Here is a 20,811-nt window from a genome sequence, read left to right as displayed (position 1 = left end):
TTGGGGGAGGTCCCATGCTTCCAGTGTTTATTATGAAGGGAGCCATGGGGTATTACTTAAGGTCATGGCTGGCAGTGATGGAAGGAATTATGAGAGCACAACGGTATGTCACCATCATCCTGCATTCTCATGTTGTTACCTTTCATGCTGCAGAATTGTGGTGCCATATTTCACCTAGATGATGCCTGATAAAATACAGTACATATCTCTATGAACTGTGAGCATGATGTTGAGGTACTCCTGAGGCCACCAAGATCTCCAGATCTATCCCCAGTGGAACATGTGTGAGACCAGCTCAGTTGTCACCTCTGTCACAGAGCCAGTATCTACGATATCAAGGACAAGCTACAACAATTATGGTCCAGCTTGGCTCAGGGGAGGATACAACTACTTTAGACACCATTCTCAACCAAATCAGTGCATGCATCTGGACCCAAGTAGGAGTGGGTGGGAGTGTAATGTCATGCTGATAATTTGGCTCATATTATCAAGTTATTTGTAAATTTGAATCAATATTTTAATCAATGAAATAACATCACATACCCTCTCAAACTCAGAAGTTTAATTCTGTTTCCTGCTCCTTTCGTTGGTGATTAACTTTTTTTGCCAGGTTGTGTGTGTGTGTGTGTGTGTGTGTGTGTGTGTGTGCGTGTGTGTGTGTGTGTGTGTGTGTGTTTTGGGGGAATGGGGAGGGGTGCCATCAGTCTTCTGGCTGGTTTGATGCAGCTGATTATGAATTTCTCCCCAATGTCAACTTCATCATCTCAGACCAGTACTTACACCTTGAATATTTGTTGGATGTACTCAAACCTCTGTCTTCCCCAACTGATTTTACTCTCTATGGTTCCCTCTAGTATGATGGACATTTATACAGTGGCTTGTAGAGAATTTATGTAGATGTAGATGCAGCACATGTCCTGTCAATCTGCCCCATTTTCTAGTCAGTTTTTTTATACATTTTCCTTTCTTCACCAGTTCTGCAAAGAACATTCTCATTTCTCATATTATTACGTGACTCTATTTTTGACAACTTTCTATTGCACTGCATCTCAGAATCTGTAATTCTTTTCTTTTCTTTGCCAGTTAGAACATAGTCCATGATTCACTTCCACACTATGCTGTGCTCCGAATATACACTCTACAAATTTTTTCCTCAAATTAAGGCCAAGGGAGATTAAGAGTTTAACATCCCATCAACAGTGAGATCATTAGAGATAGAGTAGAAGCTCAGATTATGGAAGGAAGGGGAAGGAAATCAGCCATTCCCTTTTCAAAACAACCAGCGCAGCATTTGCCTTGAGAAATTTAAGGAAATCATGCCAATGTTTGATACTTGTAGATTTTTAAGGAGAAATGCACTCTTTGCCTGTGATAGCACTTCATATATCTTCCTTGTTTTATCTCTCATTGCTAAGGTAGAAGAATTCCTTCACATCACCTAATACATGTTTATTGTTATATTTCTTGCTAATCTCGTGTCTGTTATTCCTCATTACTTGTGTCTTTATTTGGTTTCCATTCAGTCCATAGTCTGCACTCATTGGACTATTCAATCCATTTTTATTGCTCCCTCTTGGATTTTGTGTGTTCCGTCTATTATCATTTTATCCTACAATTTACACCTATTTTTCTGAGAATTTTGAACATCTTGCCCTATTTTAAGTTGTCAAACACTTTTCATAGATCAAAAAAGTCTGCAAAAGTATCTGAATTTTTAAGATCTTTATTCCATTACCATGTGCAATATCTGAACTGACTCTCCGATACCCTTACCTTTCCTACAGCCAAGCTGATTGTCATGTAAGTGACAGGCCTACTCAATTTTCTTTCCCATTATTCTGTACATTATTCTTATTACCAACTTGGTTGCATTAACTGTTAAGCTGATTGTGTGGTAGTTCTCACACTTACTTGCATTTTATGTCTTCATGGATCTGTGGATGATATGCTTCTGAAAGTCTGATAGTATGTCTCTAGTCTCATAGATTATACACATAACATGAATAATTGTTTGGTTGCCACTTCCCTCAATGCCTTTAGAAATTATGAGGGAATGTTATCTATTTTGTGTTTGTTTGCAAGTCTTGTAAAACACTGTCAAAATTTGACTGTAACACTGGATCTCCTAAGCCTTCCAGATTGCCATTCATTTCTTCTTCTATTACTCCAGCTGACAGTTCTTCCTCCTTGTTAAGCCCCTCATACTCTTCCTACCTATTTGCTCTTTTCTCTGCTTTTAACACTAGGATTTGTTTTGCACTCATAATGTTGATGCCTTTCCTTTTAATGTCACAACTGATTAACTTACAAAACCTAACAGGGCATACACTTCAGAAACAATTAAGTGAAAGTGTGAGGATTCTCAACCTGGTATCTATAGATCACTTCAGAGAAAGTTTAGGAAATGTAAACTGGGAAGATGTATATAATGAGCCAAATGCTAATGATAAATGCAGCATATTTCTTGATAAATTTATGTCCCTTTTTGAACATTGTTTTCCAAAGAAAATTACTAGATGTAACACCACAAACATTTCAAAGTACCTTGGATTACTACAGGTATTAAAGTGTCTTCAGAAAGAAAAAGAAAACTGTATGAGACATTAAGAACTAGTAAAGATCCAGAAGTAGTTTTACACTATAAAAATTATTGTAACATAATGAGAAAAGTTGTAAGGAAATCAAGAAATATGTATGTTAGAGAAGAAATTAACAACTCTAGCAATAAAATCTAATCAATATGGAATGTTGTTAGAAGGGAGACAGGAAAAGTAACCACTGGGATAGGTAGTATTACTGTTAAAGAGAATAAGACCATCTTAGCCAACAGTACACAGATAGCCAATGTATTTAACAATCACTTCTTAAGTGTAGGAGAAAAAATTGGTGGGAATAGTTCAAAAGAAAAAGCCAGGCAGTACATGGAAGAGTCAGTTTTGAAAAATTTTTGTCAAATTAAGTTTCATCTGACAAACTCTTGTGAAATAAGGAAAATTAGTAAATCTTCAAAAAATAAATGTTCTGTTGGATTAGATGACATCTCTAACAAGCTATTAAAACAATGTGGAGCAATTACAGCTGATGTTTTGAGTCACATTTGTAATGCATCACTGACTCAGGGTATTTTTCCAGACAGGTTAAAATATGCCACTGTCAGGCCTCCTTACAAAAAAGGAGGTAACCACAGATGTCAATAATTACTGGCCAGTATCCTTGCTTACAGCATTTTCAAAAATCTTTGAGAAAGTAATTTACACAAGAGTGGTTCGTCATCTCAACAGTAATGGGATACTTAGTAAATCACAGTTCGGATTTCAGAAATGCTGTTCTACTGAGACAGCAATACACAATTTCACTGACCACATAATAGAGTCTTTAAATAGTAAAGTGTCACCAGTAGGAATATTCTGTGACTTATCCAAAGCATTTGATTGTGTGAACAATGACATTATGTTAGAGAAGTTTCAATTCTATGGTATAAATGGAACAGCATATGAGTGGTTTAAGTCATATCTACAGAACAGGAAGTGGAAAGTCTCTTTATATACTTCAAGTTATTCAAAGGAGTTTGCCACTTCATCTAACTGGGGTGAAATTACATTAGGTGTTCCACAAGGTTCGATCATGGGTCCCCTCCTGTTCTTGATATATGTGAATGACCTCCCTTCTTATGTGAAACAAGATGCTGAACTGACACTGTTTTCTGATGGTACAAGCATAACTATTAATCCAGTGAAAGAAAGTCCAATAGAAAATGATACAAATAAGGTCTTTGGAAAAGTTGTTAATTGGTTTTCTGCAAATGGGCTTGCTCTGAACTTTGAAAAAACACAGTACATCCAATTTTTTGCTGCAAAAAGTATAATTCCTTCAATAAACATAACACATCAAAAGAAGTCAATAGCCAGGGTAGAGCACACTACGTTTTTGGGTGTACATATGGATGAGAATCTTATTTGGAAAAGTCATATTTTGAATCTCCTAAAGCGACTAGGTTCAGCAAATTTTGCAATCAGAATAATTGCCAATTTTGAGGATGCAGAAATTAGTTAACTAACATACTTTGCATACTTCTGCTCTCTGATGTCATACGGAATAATATTCTGGGGCAACTCAACATTCAGGCAAAAGGTATTCACTGCTCAAAAGAAAGTAGTTTGAATAATGTGTGGGGTTCATAGTCACACATCTTGTAGGCATCTGTTTAAAAGGTTAGGAATTCTTACAACTGCTTCACAGTACATTTACTCAGTAATGAAATTTTTTCTCAACGACATGGACCAGTTTAAAATCAACAGCGACATTCCAGATTACAATAACAGAAAAAAGAAAGACCTACACTAAACTTAACCTATCTTTGGTGCAGTAAGGGGTAAAATATGCTGCTATAAAACTTTTTGGTAAATTACCAGATGAAATAAAATGTCTGACACACAGCAGTAATAGTTTCAAAAACAAATTGAAATCACACCTCCTTGACAACTCCTTGTATACCATAGATGAATTCTTGAATATGAGTAAATAAATCTGAAGATATAATATATGCATTTTGTGCCAATTAAGGGAATGAGATAGATAATAAATATTTAGGTATAACACTACAATGTCGGGAAAGCCTGAAGAGTTACACTATAATGTTTTTTTTAAAAAAAAAGAAAGCCTTGCTTCCTGTGCGCATTACTCGTCCATTTGACACGTTCCACATCATAATGGTTTTTCCGTGCTATTGATCAATGGAACACGTAACTAACTAACTCATTCCTAAGTGATTTGTATTGCTTTATACCTTTCTTTTCCTGATAATTTTTCTGTTTCCTTTCTACAACAAACAACTGAATTATTTCTTTTGTTAACCCAGGTTTTTTGACAGTTACCTTCCTTGTACCTATATTTGTCCATCCAAATGTTCTGGTTGCCCTTTTTAGGATTGTCTTTCCTCTTTGAGTGAACTGCCTTCTGTGGTATTCATTATCACAGGATCTACAGCCTCAAATAATTTTAAACTCACACCATCATTCCTCAGTAATTCAGTATCCCACACCCTTACTCACTGGTGCTTCCTGACAGTTCTCTCAAACTTCTACTTTCTCTTTCTCATTACTAAGTTGTGATCTGTATCTGGGTTCATCTTACAACACAGTAACTGACTTCAGAATCTCTGTCTCACCATGATGTAATCCAGTATCAAAGTATCATGGAAGTATAATGGTAGAAAATTTGCAAGACATTACCCCATCTGAGTAATGTTCTACAGAGATTAAATTTCCTTTATTAGATGGGATCTTCTCTTTATGACAAATGAGAAACTGTACAAACAATTAAGGGGGTGTATTCATAAAATCAGTTGGTAGTAACATGTTATTTTCTTTACTTTGGTTTATTATTATATTCACTTCAATGTATTTAATGGACTGTTAAAATGAGATAGTGATAGCATTTCTTTCTGTTGCTACAGATGACAGTGTCTCAATAACTGACTTTGTTGATGCAAGGTCTGAAGTTGATACTGAGGACATGACTGATGAAAGTAAAGCGGTGAGTCCAGTCAATGATTTAGTCCATTCAGAGCCTCATGCAACATATGATGACACAGTTCATAAGATTAGTGCTGTAGCACACAAAGAAATAAACAAATCCATCAAGAGAAAGTCAAATAAGGATGAGGACCTAAATCAGGTATGTGAGAAAGATACCCCTACAGGTAAGAGAGATCAAAACATTCCCACCCAAAATCAAATGAATAGAGAGCAGAATATAGAAGTAACTTCAACATTCCAAGACAGTATAGGATTAGAACCTCGTAACAATGTAGATAACATTCCACTCACTGCTCAGGAGGATAACATGAGCAACACATTTATTCAGCTAACAAATGGTCTGCAAATTGAAAGGAATCCTAATGACATGTCATCTCCTTTATCAGAAGATATAAATAATAGTGCTGAAATATCAGACATTGATATGAGTGCTGCATATTTGGATTCTGATTATGATGAGCAGGAAGTTGAAGATACTCAAGGAACTAGCAATAGTGATATATCAGGAACATATCCACCACTGGAAGGAAATGCTTTGACAAGGATAGATACATTACAAAGAGAAATGAAACAGCTTTCTTCGCTTATCAACCAGATGTCTGTGAATGCCGAGGATGGTTGTTCAGAATTGCAGAAAGAAGACCTAGAGCAGTTGTCACTATTGGTACGGAAAATGTCTCGGTATGCTGAACAAAATAACACAGAATCGGACATGCTTCAGAGGGATTTACAGCAACTGACATCTATAGTACAGCAGATGACACAAAACACAACTGATTATGATGAAGAATCAAGTGATGGTTTTGAAGATGAAGAAGAGGAGGAGGTTGATGTGGAGGAGTTTGAAGAGAAAGAAGATGAGGATGAGGATGAGGATGAGGAAGAGATAGAAGGAGAGGAAAAATTTGATTATGAGATAAGAGCACAACAGATAGAGAGGGATAACAAAAATGAAACTGGTGTGCTCAAACATTACTCCCAGGAAGAATCAAATAATAAGGCTCTCAACAATGTATCTCAACATACCAAACATCAAATATCAAACAATCCACATTTAAGGGCTGAGAATGTCAGTAAAAAGCAAGAAGTTACTTCAAGGTCAGATGTATTGGATCAAAGAATAGCATCTGAAAATTTAGTTGGTGTAAATATGAGCCATATCACAACAAAACCAAATGATAGATATGCAAAAGAAACAGAAACGAGTGGTGGGTTTCCAGAAAATATTGCCATATTGAATGATGTTGGTAAGAAACCTGAGTCGCCTTTTGTATTGGAGAAAGAAGAAGTTAAAGTATTGGTAGAACAAACTAAAAATGTAGACCAAAATGATAATGACAATGTTAACAAATCAGATTTGAGACAGTGCAGTGAAGATGGGAAAAGTCAGCCACTGGCAGGCACTGAATCTAGTACAAACAATTCTGGGCCTGACAACTGTGTTAGAACAGAAAAGTCCAGTAACAACAGCAGACAAATGAATGAAGCAAAACCAAAGCAAGCTGTGAATGGCAAAATAGTATCTAATGTCAATGGTAAAGTCAAGAGACATGATGAAGTTACAGAAAAAGGAAAAACTACAGCTAACAGAAGTAATGTTATCACAGTCAAAGACACAAGCAAAAGCACAGTAAAAATAAAACCAAAACAGGAGATAACAACTGGTGATGAGAAGGATCATTTACAACTAACTGCACCCATTACACAGCTAAAGAAAGAACCAAAACAGAGTGACTTATTTTCACACAGTGATAAAGAAAGTGACATACTTAAGGAAGAAAACAATACATCTGAAAATAATAGCATTTCTTTTGAAAAACAAAATACTCAACAGAGCAAGGAAAATTCAAATGAAGCACAATCTATGTGGGGAGATACAACAACTGAAATAAATAACAATTCCTCAGTAAACAAAGACGCTCTTGAAGCTGTATCAGTTTGTAACAAGAATATAGCTGTTGAGCAGGTGGAAGACATTACAAAGCAGCAAAAAGCTTCTGATCCAAAAATAATATCTATGCTAAACAAAGATGAAAATATGCAAGATCAAGAAGCACACTTGAAGGATATATCAGGACATACTCAAACAGAAGCCCTGGATGAAAAAAATGCTGTTGCACGCACAAGACATGAGGCACATGAGGCACAGATACAGGAAAAAGAACAAACTCAACATAACAAAATTGATAAAAGTGAAAACATTTTGGAAAATAGTGTGGATAAACAAGAAATAGAAAGTGCTCCCACTGATCTGAGAAAGCCAGAGGAACCAACAAAAGGAGAGAGTAAGCAAGAAACCACTAATGGTTGTCAGAGGATAGAGAAAGATGCAACAAAACCCATACATATGTCAGCAGGAAAAGAAGAAAGTAACAAGACAGCCAAATTTTCTGTGCCTGCCAGAACTAAAGCAACTGAAAACACAGCAGGAATAGTAAATCTGACACGTAATGAAGAAATAAACATAGAGACAGAAAAAACTGAACCAACTCAACAGCAAAAATTGGAAACAGTGAAAAGCAAAATACCTCAAAAACAGCCAAAACCACCACAGAGGCCACAGAAAAATATAATATCAAAACCACCACAAAAACCTGTCAGGTCACAACAGACATCAGCAAAAACACAAGTACAGACAAAGACTGTCTTGAAACCAGTTAAAAAACTTGCTCCTCAACCAAACAAACCTAATTCAACTTTGCAGAAACAAGCAATCAGTGACACACCATCAAAGGCACAGCAGCAACAGAAGTCTACTGATGAAGAGCCCAAAGAAAATGCAAGTTTATCAGCAAATACAATTAAAATCACACCAGAAATAAAAAATCCTGTTAACAATCAGAATTTACAGAAAGTAAATGTGCAAACACATACAGCACAAAAGACAGATAATGTAATATCCTGTGATATCAAGAATGGGAAATCTCCTGTTATAAAGATATCACTTAAAGAAATACCAGGGTCTCAGACATCAGCAAGTAATGCACTGCAGACTGACACAAAAGAATCACAAGAAGCTCCTAGAATTACAAGTCACAGCACTGATAACTCAGCACAGCTGATTGAAACAGGTGATAGAAAACCTGTAGCAGAATCAAAGGAAATCAATAAGGAAATTCAAAACAAGAAATCCTCCACACAACCAGCAACAAAACATGAGAACAAAAGCAAAGGAAAGAAACGACCTGCTCCACCTATTCCTCAGAAGGCACTGCTTCATGTTCCATTGCAAAAAGACAGTGCCTCTTCTGCTAACACAAATGATAAAGAAATGCTAAAGACCCCTCAACACGAAGAGATCCCTCAGCAGGAAGAATCTATTGTAAATATGTCTGCTCGGTCTGATAGCAATTCTGAACATGCAAGCAGCAAGTTAGGAGAACACTTACATTCAGAACAAGAGAAACATCACAATGTAAGTGATCAGCAGCTAAATGTTGTAAGAACAGAAAATGGCTCAGGGACAACTGATGAGTCTAATGATGCTAATGGCACACCTCTAGATAAAAATAAACCAGACTCTGAAAAGAAAGTTATCAGCACAACTTACACTGGGATAGAAGAACATTGTTTAAGCAGTGATGATGATGAGTTCATTACAGACAATGAAAGTGACATAGAGAAAACAGAACCAAGAAAGAATGACATCCTTGAAGCTCCCCCTTTAATAGCCTCAAAAGAAAGCCTTTCAAATCATGTAGGTGAGACGATGACAAATGTTGATTCAAGTGACAAGGAAACCACTGCCATTAGCAATAACATAAAACTTCATTCTGGCAATGATACAACAGAAACAGAAGAAGATGAAAAAACACAAGCAGAAAAAGCAAAAATTATAGATAAATTTGAATTTGAGGTAAGATCATATTTTCAGTAATCTACTTTATTCAGCATGATTCAGACTGAGTTTTGCTAGAAGTTCCAAGTATAGTAATGAATTCCTGTAAATTGTATTGTTGGTAACATAATTCTCAGTAAACATTAAGTATTGATTCTTTTAATTACCATGTTTGAAGGAACAACATTTGTTGTGACCACAGCAGGACAGGTGCAACTGTGTGTTTGTTTAATGCCATTAGTTATTTAATTTCAGTTTGAAAATCGATATTAGTCTATTACCTTCACTGTCATATCTAGGCAGAGATAATGGTTGTTGCATAGTTTTGGTGGAGGAGCTTCCTGATGTTCACAAGTAGATGGAGGCAATGTTTGTAGCTGTTGAACACATTCATAAAACTACAGTAGGATTTTCCAGTGCTTGAGTGACACTAAGCAGTGCATCACAGAGCTTGTAAGCTTCTTTCATCACTAATATGATCCTAAGTGATTTGTTCTCTATCTCCCAACTGACACCTAGTGACTTTAGTGGAAGAGGGTACTGTAAATGGGAGTGGCCAAATGGCTGCCCTGGCACATATGTAAAGTAGACATGATCCATTGTCTGAATGAGACAGAGCCTGCAAAAATGTCTTTCCTGCTTGAGCAGTGCCATGGGTAGTCACAGAAAGAAAATGTGGTTGATAATTATAAGTAGCTTGAATGTTAGATGCATGGTACATGCTAGCCCCCCACCCTTAGATAGTTAACATTATGGAAGGGAAAGACCCTTAAAGCAAAGCAATTGTTTACCTTATTTAGGATGTTGTCTCAAGAGCATTTGAAAGAAAAGGGTGCAGTCAAGCAGTTCATTGTTTTCATGGGCACTTACATTTAATATTCAGTGAATAGTCTGAAATTACTTACATTCTGCCAGAACTTTCTGTATCATATTTAAAAGTATTAGTTGAAAAATCTTATTGGTCATTTCATTCTCTGACATGGAGTGGGCTGTAACCAACTAAATTGATGTTCTTCACCTTCAGCATTTCTTTTTTTATATTTACAGGAGTATTTGCAGTACTAAGAAATGTAAGATAAAATGTACGAAATACACTGACATCAATTATGTTGCTGCTTACAGTCAAAAGGGGTGTGCATTTTGATGGGCTTAAGCTGTCTTGTGCACAAATATGTACCAAATAAAATGATAAGGATGGAAAGATGTGCCCTTGTTTATGACATCTATAAAATTCCAAGAAAACAGACATTGTTGCACTCATTGTATAGCGTAGGTTGTTGTGAAATCAAAAGATGAAAGTTAATAGCAATAGATTTCTGTACGGTGCAGGTCACACTGATATGATACAGTAAGCGATAAACCACAGAGCAATGAAGGTCATGTGATGCGACATTGGTTGGACATTTCTCTTCCCATGGGAATGATACAATATGCAATACAGTGTGATTCACCATACAACAACCAACAAGATAGCATGAACCATGTTTCTGTTTTAATCATGAGCCATTCCAAGAGGACATTATTGTAGCTTATCATTATTTAAAGTTCAAAAAATGGAAAAAGATCAAGAAGTACTGGGTACAACAGTACAGTGATATAAATATCAAACCTTGTTCAGCTGTGGTTTCTCGTAAGCTCTCCTAACATGAACTTGGGTCCATGAATTCTACAGAATAAGTCCAGATAGTTTCCACTTTTTGGAGCAAATGTTATTAGCTGCTCTGACAAAACTGTACACAAATTTTCTACTTGCTATTTCTCCTGCTGAGCAGTTGCTCAATACAGTAAGGTAAGTCAGTGAAAGTGTGTTAATGATGTAGAAATATCATTGTGGTAGCCTTTCGCCACACACCTGTCTTAGCTAAGGAGTTCCATATGATCCTGGCTCACTATGGCCATCTGGTAAGGCACTGAGTTTCTTCCTTCATGCAGCTACTTCCCGCCAATCTGTCAATTCTGCTGTGTAAATCGATACCTGCCTACTACAGTTGCTGGCTACCAGTGTAGAATAATAGCTCAGTTCTTAGAATGGCTTCCACTGAACTAACCTCACCCGGTCTTGGTCTTCTCCTTGCAGTGTCAACATCAGCTTGTGTTCCACACCTTGATGGACATGCTGCATGGCGACGCACTTCATGCTGAGATGCTTATCTGCAGTTGCAAGATACACATGCACCACACTGTCTCTATGACTGCTACACAGCCCAGCATGTATATCAGTGTTTCATGCCCCATTTTACACAAGAGATGATTAATTCCTTGCTCCACACCAATGAAATTTGGTGTTACACTGGTTGTGCTCAGGGACAAGGTAGCCACTTTGCTCGGTGTTTGCTGTTCCTACCATGCCTCACCTTTCTTTAGTGGCACTGCACTGGGGTGCGCCTTTGTTGAACATCTGTTAATTTTGAGACTATTTCATGTTTTTTTTTAATAGTTTAGTTGTTTAAAAAATGTGTTGTTTCTTAATCAAGTGTGGACATTGATCTTTTTGTGGCACCTGCCAGGCATTATTTCAAAAATTTCGTAAGTTAAGTTGGGAAACTTTCCCATACTAGTGACCCGATTATAAACTCAGTTGACTTAATTTAGTGTTTTGACATGTTATTGGCTGCCTCATCCCATTAGCATGTGTTTTATTCCTGCACATGTCACACCTCACCAGCAACTTCTGTTTTTATACTGTGGATACGAGTGTGCTTTGCATCTTGAGATATTTGTGTTGCATGAGTTTTTCCACCCCCTGTACAACCTAGCAACTATGGCTTCCATCACCATCCCAACAAACGCCTTGCTGTGTGCCACTCCAGTGCCACATGACATTATCACTGAGCTGATAATGTGCCCTGTGGAACTGGAATGCTGCAATGCTGACCTGCACATGAAACTCATGGCAAAGTGGCCACCAGCAGCCCAGCCCTTGGTGCCTCCACTCTGAAACCCATACCAGCACCCACATCTGCTACCACTGCTGTTCCTCCTCACTTTGATGTGCTGACACCCTATCCCCCAAACATCACCACCACTCTGTCTGGCCATGCTGTGGTTAACGTGCTGTCCTTCCATCTATGGGACCTGTACCTGTGGTTTTCCTTAGCAGACACTATCTTTGGCAACTGCACCATCACCCAGGATGTCACCAAGTTTGCCATGGTGATCAGCGAACTTGAGATGAAATATGCATTGGATCATGACATCATCTCATATCCCCCATGTACTGATGGTTACGAGGCACTCTGGTGCCACCTCAGGATGTATCATCTGAAATGCAGCACATCAGGGTTCTCCTTTTCTTCAATCAGTTTGAGGACCAGCGACCCTTGCAATTCCTGCACCATCTTCAAAGCCTGACAGAACTACATATTGTCTCCAGCGGTTTCCTATACAACATCTGGCTGGCTCACCTTCCAGCTCTGGTATGGACTGCTGTGGTGTCGCATGCCAACCTTCCCCCCCCCCCCCCCCTCCCCCTCCACCACACTGTCATTCCCAGTCTCAAGACAGGGTGCTTGGGATGCTGGCCTCTCTGTCTGCAACTGCCACCACAGTGTGCCATCTCACTCCCACCCAGTGCAGTCAGCTGGCTCCCACTCTGCCAGCCACCCTGCCACTAACTCCCCCTTGTAGCTTGACATGCCACTAATGACATCACCAGCTGCTGCCATCCCTGCCAGCTCGCTGCACACTGTTCAGGAGCCAAGAGTGTATGATATCCTCCCCTGCCTCAATGTCGACATGGCAACATTACAGGCAACTGTGACCTGTCTCAATTCCAACCACTGCCATCTCTGTAGCCCTAGACATTGGTGCAATGATGGCTATTCCACTGCAATTCTAGCTGCCTTGCCAACAACTCTCACAACATGGCCCACCTTTGCTGGTATTACAAGCACTCCAGCCCAGATGCTGCAAACTGTATGGAACTCTTGACACCCAAATGCCAACATCCAACAGCATAAGGTGTGCCTTTCTGCTACATGGTCTCCCAGCATCTGTTCATCCATGGCGCTAATTCTGCTGCCCCATTCCCAATCTACACTGGATCTGAGTCGTCTATCTTCCTGTGGCAGCTTGTATGGCATCCTGGTGCCACCTCCATTGTCCTGCTGATGGCATGGAATAACCCCATACATCACTGCATCTTCGAACTTGGTCCGAAAAGGAACCTCTCCTGTACCTTCACTGTCACCTACATCACTGACCCCATTATCAGAGCAGACTTCATTGGGCACTACCACCTGCTCCCTGACATTGCTGGCTGACACCTCATTGTCAGCAATGCTGGGTGTCAATGAAGTACACCACTTGTCCTGCTGTTTTCTTCGATGTGAAGCAGGTGATGTATTACGGTCCATACTCTGACCTCCTGGTGCAATTCCCTGCTGTCACAACCTCATCCAGCACACCTCATGAGGTCTGCCATTTAACTGTCCACTACATCGACACCATCCCAGGACCACTCATCTTCTGCTGGTCGTGGTCTCTATCACTGAAAAAATTCGAGATCACCAACACCAAGTTTGATGAGGTGCTCATTGTCAGCATACTGCATCCTCTGAAGAACCCCTGGGCATCTGCCTTTCACCCTACCAAGAAGAAGAATGGATGTTGGCCCCCATGTGGTGATTACTATAATCTAACCATCTGTACCATCCCTCACTGGTACCTGGTGCTGTTCCTACGCAGATACAACATACTGATTGGCCTAGATTCTCTGGGGCTAGAAAGTTCAGTACATTCAGCAGCACCAAGGCTTCCATCCAGATTCCAGTCACACCTGAGATCATCCAGAAGACCACCATCATCACACCATTCAGGCAGTACAGGAACACTTTTTTGGCCTTTGGCCCCCTTAATGCTGATCAAATGTGGCAGCATTTCTTATATGGCATCTTGTGAGGCTTGCCATGCTTTTTTACCTACTTGACTACATAGTTTTTCTGTTATGCCCAAGGAACAGTGAGAGCACCTATGCAGTATTTTTGAATATCTCCACCATCAACATAGCAACATGCACTCTTGGTGCTAGTGAAATGATGTTGCTGGGCCACTTCATCTTCACTGCCAGCTGGCGTCCCTCGCCCAACAAGGTTCAAGCTATCATCGATTTGCCACACTCAGAGACATTCAACAACGTCCGGCATGTTAAACTTCTTCTGCCGCGATCTGAGGAATGCTGCTGCTATGCAGGAGCTGCTCAGCACCACCATTCTTGGTGCCAAAATGAAGGGCTGTAAGCCAGCACTGTGGACACTGCAAATGGAAACAACTTGTCTTCCACCTAGCATAACTTGATGGGCATTATCCTGTTTGCCCACCAACATCCCACCAGCCCACCTGCTATTGTGGTTGAAGCCAGCTAGACAGCCACTGGCACTGTCCTGCAGCAGCATGCTGGTGATGCCTGGTGACTTCTCTCACTTTCTCCCCCAGCAAGCTCTCTGCCACCCAACAGCAGTGGAACACATATGACAGAGAGCTCCTCACAACCTACGAGGCAACCAAATATTTTTGGCCATCGGTGGAGCCCTCTCACTACATGGTCTAAATCGACCACAACCCTATAATTTTTGCCTTTCGGAAAGACATTGACCAGTGCTCCACACATAAATTATGACAACTATCATTCGGTTCTGAATTTACCGCTGACCTATGTCACATCAACAGAATCAATAGCATCATCACCGTCTGTCTCACCTACAACTGTGCTGTCACTTCATCCATGGACCACGAGGCACTGTGACAAAGAGTGTTCATTCACGGCAACCATATCTCATGCAAGCAACCATATCTCATGCAACCATGTTAGGCTGCATATCAGTGCTTACCTTTGCTGTTTTGCCTGCACTACTCTGGCCCACAATGGGCCTTGAAGTGGGACTCCAACATATTCACCCTGTATGTTCATCAATAGGTTGACATCCACCTATGTGCAGCCCAATCCCACAACATCCGACCCAACTATTGTCTTCGTCAAAGCCCCCGCAGATGCACATTGCTGCCAACACCGGTATCTCTGACAGCACTGCTGTCATCATTACCTATGCCAGTACTGACACTGCACCGAGCGTCCTCCCCCCTCTGAAGCTCCCTAGATGCCAGCCTACCACACTATGACTGAGGAGACTGCCGGAAGCCCACAATCCCATGCTGGTGCCATTCCTGACCTACCTGCCACTGGCAGCACAGGTAGCAATACCCCTAATGCACGGGATGCTCACACCCCTGCCCCTCTACATCTCCTGCAACCTGTGCCCAATGCAACGATTTTGCCTTCTTCCACGCCAACAGTCAATTACACTGCCACATAGTGGCCTCTACCACTTACACTGCCACTTGCTCTCATGCAGTGGACCAGCACTGCTGACAGCCAGCCACCCCACCCACCTAACACCCAGCATTCTAACATCTGGTGCTCACCTCTATTGTGTGACCAGTGCAGCGGTAGTACAGCAGCAGTGCAGTAGCGAATCGCATATTTAGCTTTCATATTTGTTTTGTAGTTTGACTCTTAATTTCTTTCCGAGTGTTTGTGAGATTGCATATTTAATTACATAAAATCCTTGCGTATTCTCGTATTTGAGAGGAGTTATATTGCTTATTGATAGCTGTAAAGTATAAATTCGCGGTGTCGTTAGTCAGATGTTTGTTTTGGACAGCCAGTCCGCTTTTGACACAGCGCAGTGGCTAATGAGCGTTGAACAGCCGCTGGTGAAGTATCAGTGCAGTTGGGAGACGCATATTTAGCTTTCATATTTGTTTTGTAGTTTGATTCTTAATTTGTTTCCGACTGGTTGTGCGCTTGCATATTTAATTACATAAAATCCTTGCGTATTCTCGTATTTGAGAGGAGTTATATTGCTTATTGATAGCTGTAAAGTATAAATTCGCGGTGTCGTTATTCAGTTGTTTGTTTTGGGCAGCCAGTCCGCTTTTGACACAGCGCAGCATCCAATGAGCGTTGAGCAGCCGCTGGTGAAGTATCACTGCAGTAGGGAGTCGCATATTTAGCTTTCATATTTGTTTTGTAGTTTGATTCTTAATTTCTTTCCGAGTGGTTGTGCGCTTGCATATTTAATTACATAAAATCCTTGCGTATTCTCGTATTTGAGAGGAGTTATATTGCTTATTGATAGCTGTAAAGTATAAATTCGCGGTGTCGTTAGTCAGTTGTTTGTTTTGGGCAGCCAGTGCACTTTTGACACAGCGCAGTGGTGATTTAACGTTGAGCAGCCGCTGGTGAAGTATCAGTGCAGTAGAGAGTCGCATATTTAGCTTTCATATTTGTTTTGTAGTTTGATCTTAATTTCTTTCTGAGTGTTTGTGCACTTGCATGTTTAATTACATAAAATCCTTGCGTATTCTCGTATTTGAGAGGAGTTATATTGCTTATTGATAGCTGTAAAGTAGTTGCTGATGTCGGTATCAATGATGCCTGTCACTTGAGTTCTGAGGCGATCCTCAGTTCATACGTGCAGCTGGTGGATTTGGTGAAATCCACTGGCCTCGCACGTGGAGTGTAAGCAGAGCTCTCTATTTGCAGCATAATTCCCAGAGTGGATTGGGGTCCTTTGGTTTGGAGCCGAGTGGAGGGTCTCAAACAGAGGCTTCGTCGACTCTGTGAGGGTGTTGGCTGCAGATTTTTAGACTTGTGCTATTAGGTGGGGAATTGTACGACACCCCTAGATAGGTCAGGGGTGCACTACACAAAGGAAGCGGCTACTCAGGTAGCAGAGTACTTGTGGCGTGCACATGGGGGTTTTTTGGGCTAGGCAGTAGTGCGAGGTGTCCTGATGAACACTCTCCAGTCGTCGTGCAGGCAGGAAAATCAAGATACGCTCAATGTAAAGACACTTCAGCTACCAAGATATTAGCAGTGAATTTTCAGAGTGTTCAGAATAAAGTTCCTTAATTTACTACCCTCCAGGAAGCGTGTGACGTGCAAGTTATTCTCTGGACTGAGACCTGGCTGAACCCCGAGATAGGAAGTTCTGAAATATTTAGTGAGGGTTGGAAAGTGTATCGGAAAGACACATCAGACACTGTAGGAGGTGGTGTCTTCATTGCAGTTGACAAAAATTGTGATTGTGAAGTTATCTGGACACATTTAACAGGGATAGGAGAAATAAAGTTAGTTGGGTGTTATTACCGGCCACCAGGTTCCATCATGACAGTTCTAGAATCATTCAAAGGGAGTCTTTCATGCAGGAGGATCGTACAAACATACCGCCGTTTGAGTCTCGTACAGATTCCCGTATGGAGGATATAGTGATAGACATCCCTGGGGTTGTGAAGCAGCTGAATGGGTTGAAAATAAATAAATCACCAGGTCCTGATGGGATTCCAATTCGGTTTTACAGAGAGTACTCTACTGCATTGGCTCCTTACTTAGCTTGCATTTATCGCTAATCTCTTGCCCAGAGTTAAGTCCCGAGCGACTGGAAAAAAGCGCAGGTGATGCCTGTATATAAGAAGGGTAGAAGAATGGATCCTCAAAATTACAGACCAATATCCTTAACATCGGTTAGTGGCAGGATTCTCGAACATATTCTCAGTTCAAATATAATGAATTTCCTTGAGACAGAGAAGTCCATGCATCAGCACAGCTTTAGAATGCATTGCTCCTGCGAAATGAAACTCACCCTTTTTTCACATGATATCTTGCGAACCATGGGTGAAGGGTATCAGACAGATGCCATATTCCTTGGCTTCCGGAAAGTGTTTGACTTGGTGCCCCACTGCAGACTCCTAACTAAGGTACGAGCATTTGGGAATGGTTCCCAAATATGTGAGTGGCTTGAAGACTTCTTAAATAATAGAACCTAGTACATTGTCCTCGATGGTGAGTGTTCATCGGAGGTGAGGGTATCATCTGGAGTGCCCCAGGGAAGTGTGGTAGGTCCACTGTTGTTTTCTATCTACATAAATGATCTTTTGGATAGGGTGGATAGCAATGTGCAGCTGTTTGCTGATGATGCTGTGGTGTACGGGAAGGTGTCATTGTTGAGTGACTGTAGGAGGATACAAGATGACTTGGACAGGATTTGTGATTGGTGTAAAGAATGGCAGCTAACTCTAAATATAGATAAATCTAAATTAATGCAGATGAATAGGAAAAATAATCCCATAATGTTTGAATACTCCATTAGTAGTGTAGCGCTTGACACAGTCACGTCGATTAAATATTTGGGTGTAACATTGCAGAACAATATTAAGTGGGACAAGCATGTAATGGCAGTTGTAGGGAAGGTGGATAGTCATCTTTGGTTCATTGGTAGAATTTTGGGAAGATGTGGTTCATCTGTAAAGGAGACTGCTTATAAAACACTAATACGACCTATTCTTGAGTATTGCTCAAGCATTTGGGATCCGTATCAGGTCAGATTGAGGGAGGACATAGAAGCAATTCAGAGGCGGGCTGCTAGATTTGTTACTGGTAAGTTTGATTATCATGCAATTAGTGAAATGCTTCAGGAAGTCGGGTGGGAGTCTCTGGAGGAAAGGAGGTGTTCTTTTCGTGAATCGCTACTGAGGAAATTTAGAAAACCAGCATTTGAGCCTGATTGCAGTACAATTTTACTGCCACCATCTTATATTTCACGGAAAGACCACAAAGATAAGATAAGAGAAATTAGGGCTCGTACAGAGGCATATAGGCAGTCATTTTTCCCTCGTTCTGTTTGGGAGTGGAGCAGGGAGAGATGCTAGTCGTGGTATGAGGTACCGTCTGCCATGCTCCGAATGGTGGATTGTGGAGTATGTATGTAGATGTAGACCTGTAGCATCAGTGCCACCACCAATGGCATCACCACTACTACACCACAGCCCTCCAACAGTACCAGCCTCCACCGTCACCATAACACTCACTATCCGATCTTCACTCTCATGTGGGGAGAACTGTGTGGTAGTCTTTCACTGCACATCTCTCTTAACAGATCTGTATGATCCTGGCTAACTACAGCTATCTGCTAAAGCAGTGAGTTTCCTCCTTCATGCATCTTTTTCCACCTCAAAGCTGTCAATTCTGCGACCAACTAGATAACTGCATACTACGATGGTTGGTGACTGGTATAGAACTATAGCTCAGTTCCTAGTGAGGCTTCTCCCAACCCTACCTCACCCAGTCTTTCTATTCTCTTCCAGCATTAGTATCATCTTCTGCTCCATTCCCGTGCCTTGATGGACACAGCACGTGGTGACATGTTTCATACTGAGATGCTTATCATATAGTTTCAAAATACAGCCATTCCATGCCCTATCAATGCCTGCTACACAGCCCAGTGTGTAAATTGGTGTTTTCTGCTGCATTTTCTGCAAGAGATGATTCATTCCATACCCCATATCAATAAAATTTGGTGTTGTCCTGGAGGATGAGGTAGCGACTTTCTTTGTTTAGTGTCTGCTATTCATATTGCACCACACCTTTGTCTAGTGCCATCACTTCAGTGAGCTACTTTGTCCAACATCTGTTAATTTTGAGACCATTTCATGTTTTTTGTAGTAGTTCAGTTGTTTAGTATAATGTGTTGTTGTTTCTTAACCATGTGTAGATGTTAATCTTTGTGCGGCAATTAGCATTCATTATTTTACAATTTCTTAATTAATTTTGATGTTAGGTAGGGAAACTTTCCTACAATGCCATGAAAAATTTATTTTTTGTAAGAACAACTAGTATGGTACTTTACTCGATGTGGTATAAAAGTTACAGATTAATAAAGCTAGGACAGTATTTCTATAACTATACAGTTTTGCAGAGTAATATATGATTCAGTTTGAGGAGCATTCAGAAGAAACATTGCTGGGTTTGAAAAGTAATCATTTATCATTGATGATGTAGCAGTGCGTGGTGGAATCTGTGTGAGGGTAGGCAATGTTTTTGAAGAAACAGAAGCAGCCCACAATGACAAGGAAAATCGTGGTGTCTTCCTTGGGTTCCTCCAGCTTCTCATTCAGAAGTAACAGTAATTTATCTTTCAGTTCTGTTTTATGCCTGTTACGAAGTTCCCTGAAATCAGGGGACAAAGACAGCAAGAAACATCCAGCCAGCATCAGCATCTGATGACTCCCTTTGCCTTTTCATTTCAGTAAGTTTTTCATTTCCAGCTTTGGCTTATGCTGGCAGCAAATGGAGGGAAAAAACATGGGGCAGCTACGCACTCTGCTTAGCAGGCTATAGCAGGTGACGATAACCTTTCATGTGGCTCATAGCTACCAACATTGTCACAGAGAATCTCCAACATATCTCTCATATTTTCTTGAAGTGGAGAGAGGTATTGCTCTCTTTCCACTATTAAAAACAATTTTTATATGATAGCTATATTCATAAGCAGCAATATATGACCAAAAACACACCAAATATAAACTGGTCACCAACTGCATTCTTCACTGCAAACTTTTCAAAATGTTTGCAGTGTTTATTTTGAAGTATCGCAGGAA

At 40.3% G+C, this 20,811-nt stretch overlaps 1 protein-coding gene across 1 annotated transcript in view; it reads left to right on the top strand.

The window, feature by feature from the left end:
* The window catches only part of LOC124775510 (E3 ubiquitin-protein ligase lubel), a 488,311-nt gene that overhangs the window by 385,221 nt on the left and 82,279 nt on the right, over positions 1 to 20,811 (top strand). The window contains exon 17 of the mRNA XM_047250342.1: positions 5,456 to 9,393. Coding sequence (XP_047106298.1) covers positions 5,456 to 9,393 — 3,938 coding nt within the window. The remainder of the gene's footprint in view (positions 1 to 5,455; positions 9,394 to 20,811) is intronic.

Source organism: Schistocerca piceifrons, chromosome 2 (assembly GCF_021461385.2).
Source record: "Schistocerca piceifrons isolate TAMUIC-IGC-003096 chromosome 2, iqSchPice1.1, whole genome shotgun sequence".
NCBI classification, from domain to species: Eukaryota; Metazoa; Arthropoda; class Insecta; order Orthoptera; family Acrididae; genus Schistocerca; species Schistocerca piceifrons.
The sequence above is the reverse complement of the archived record's forward strand: the minus strand, read 5'-3'. Positions and strand labels throughout refer to the sequence as shown.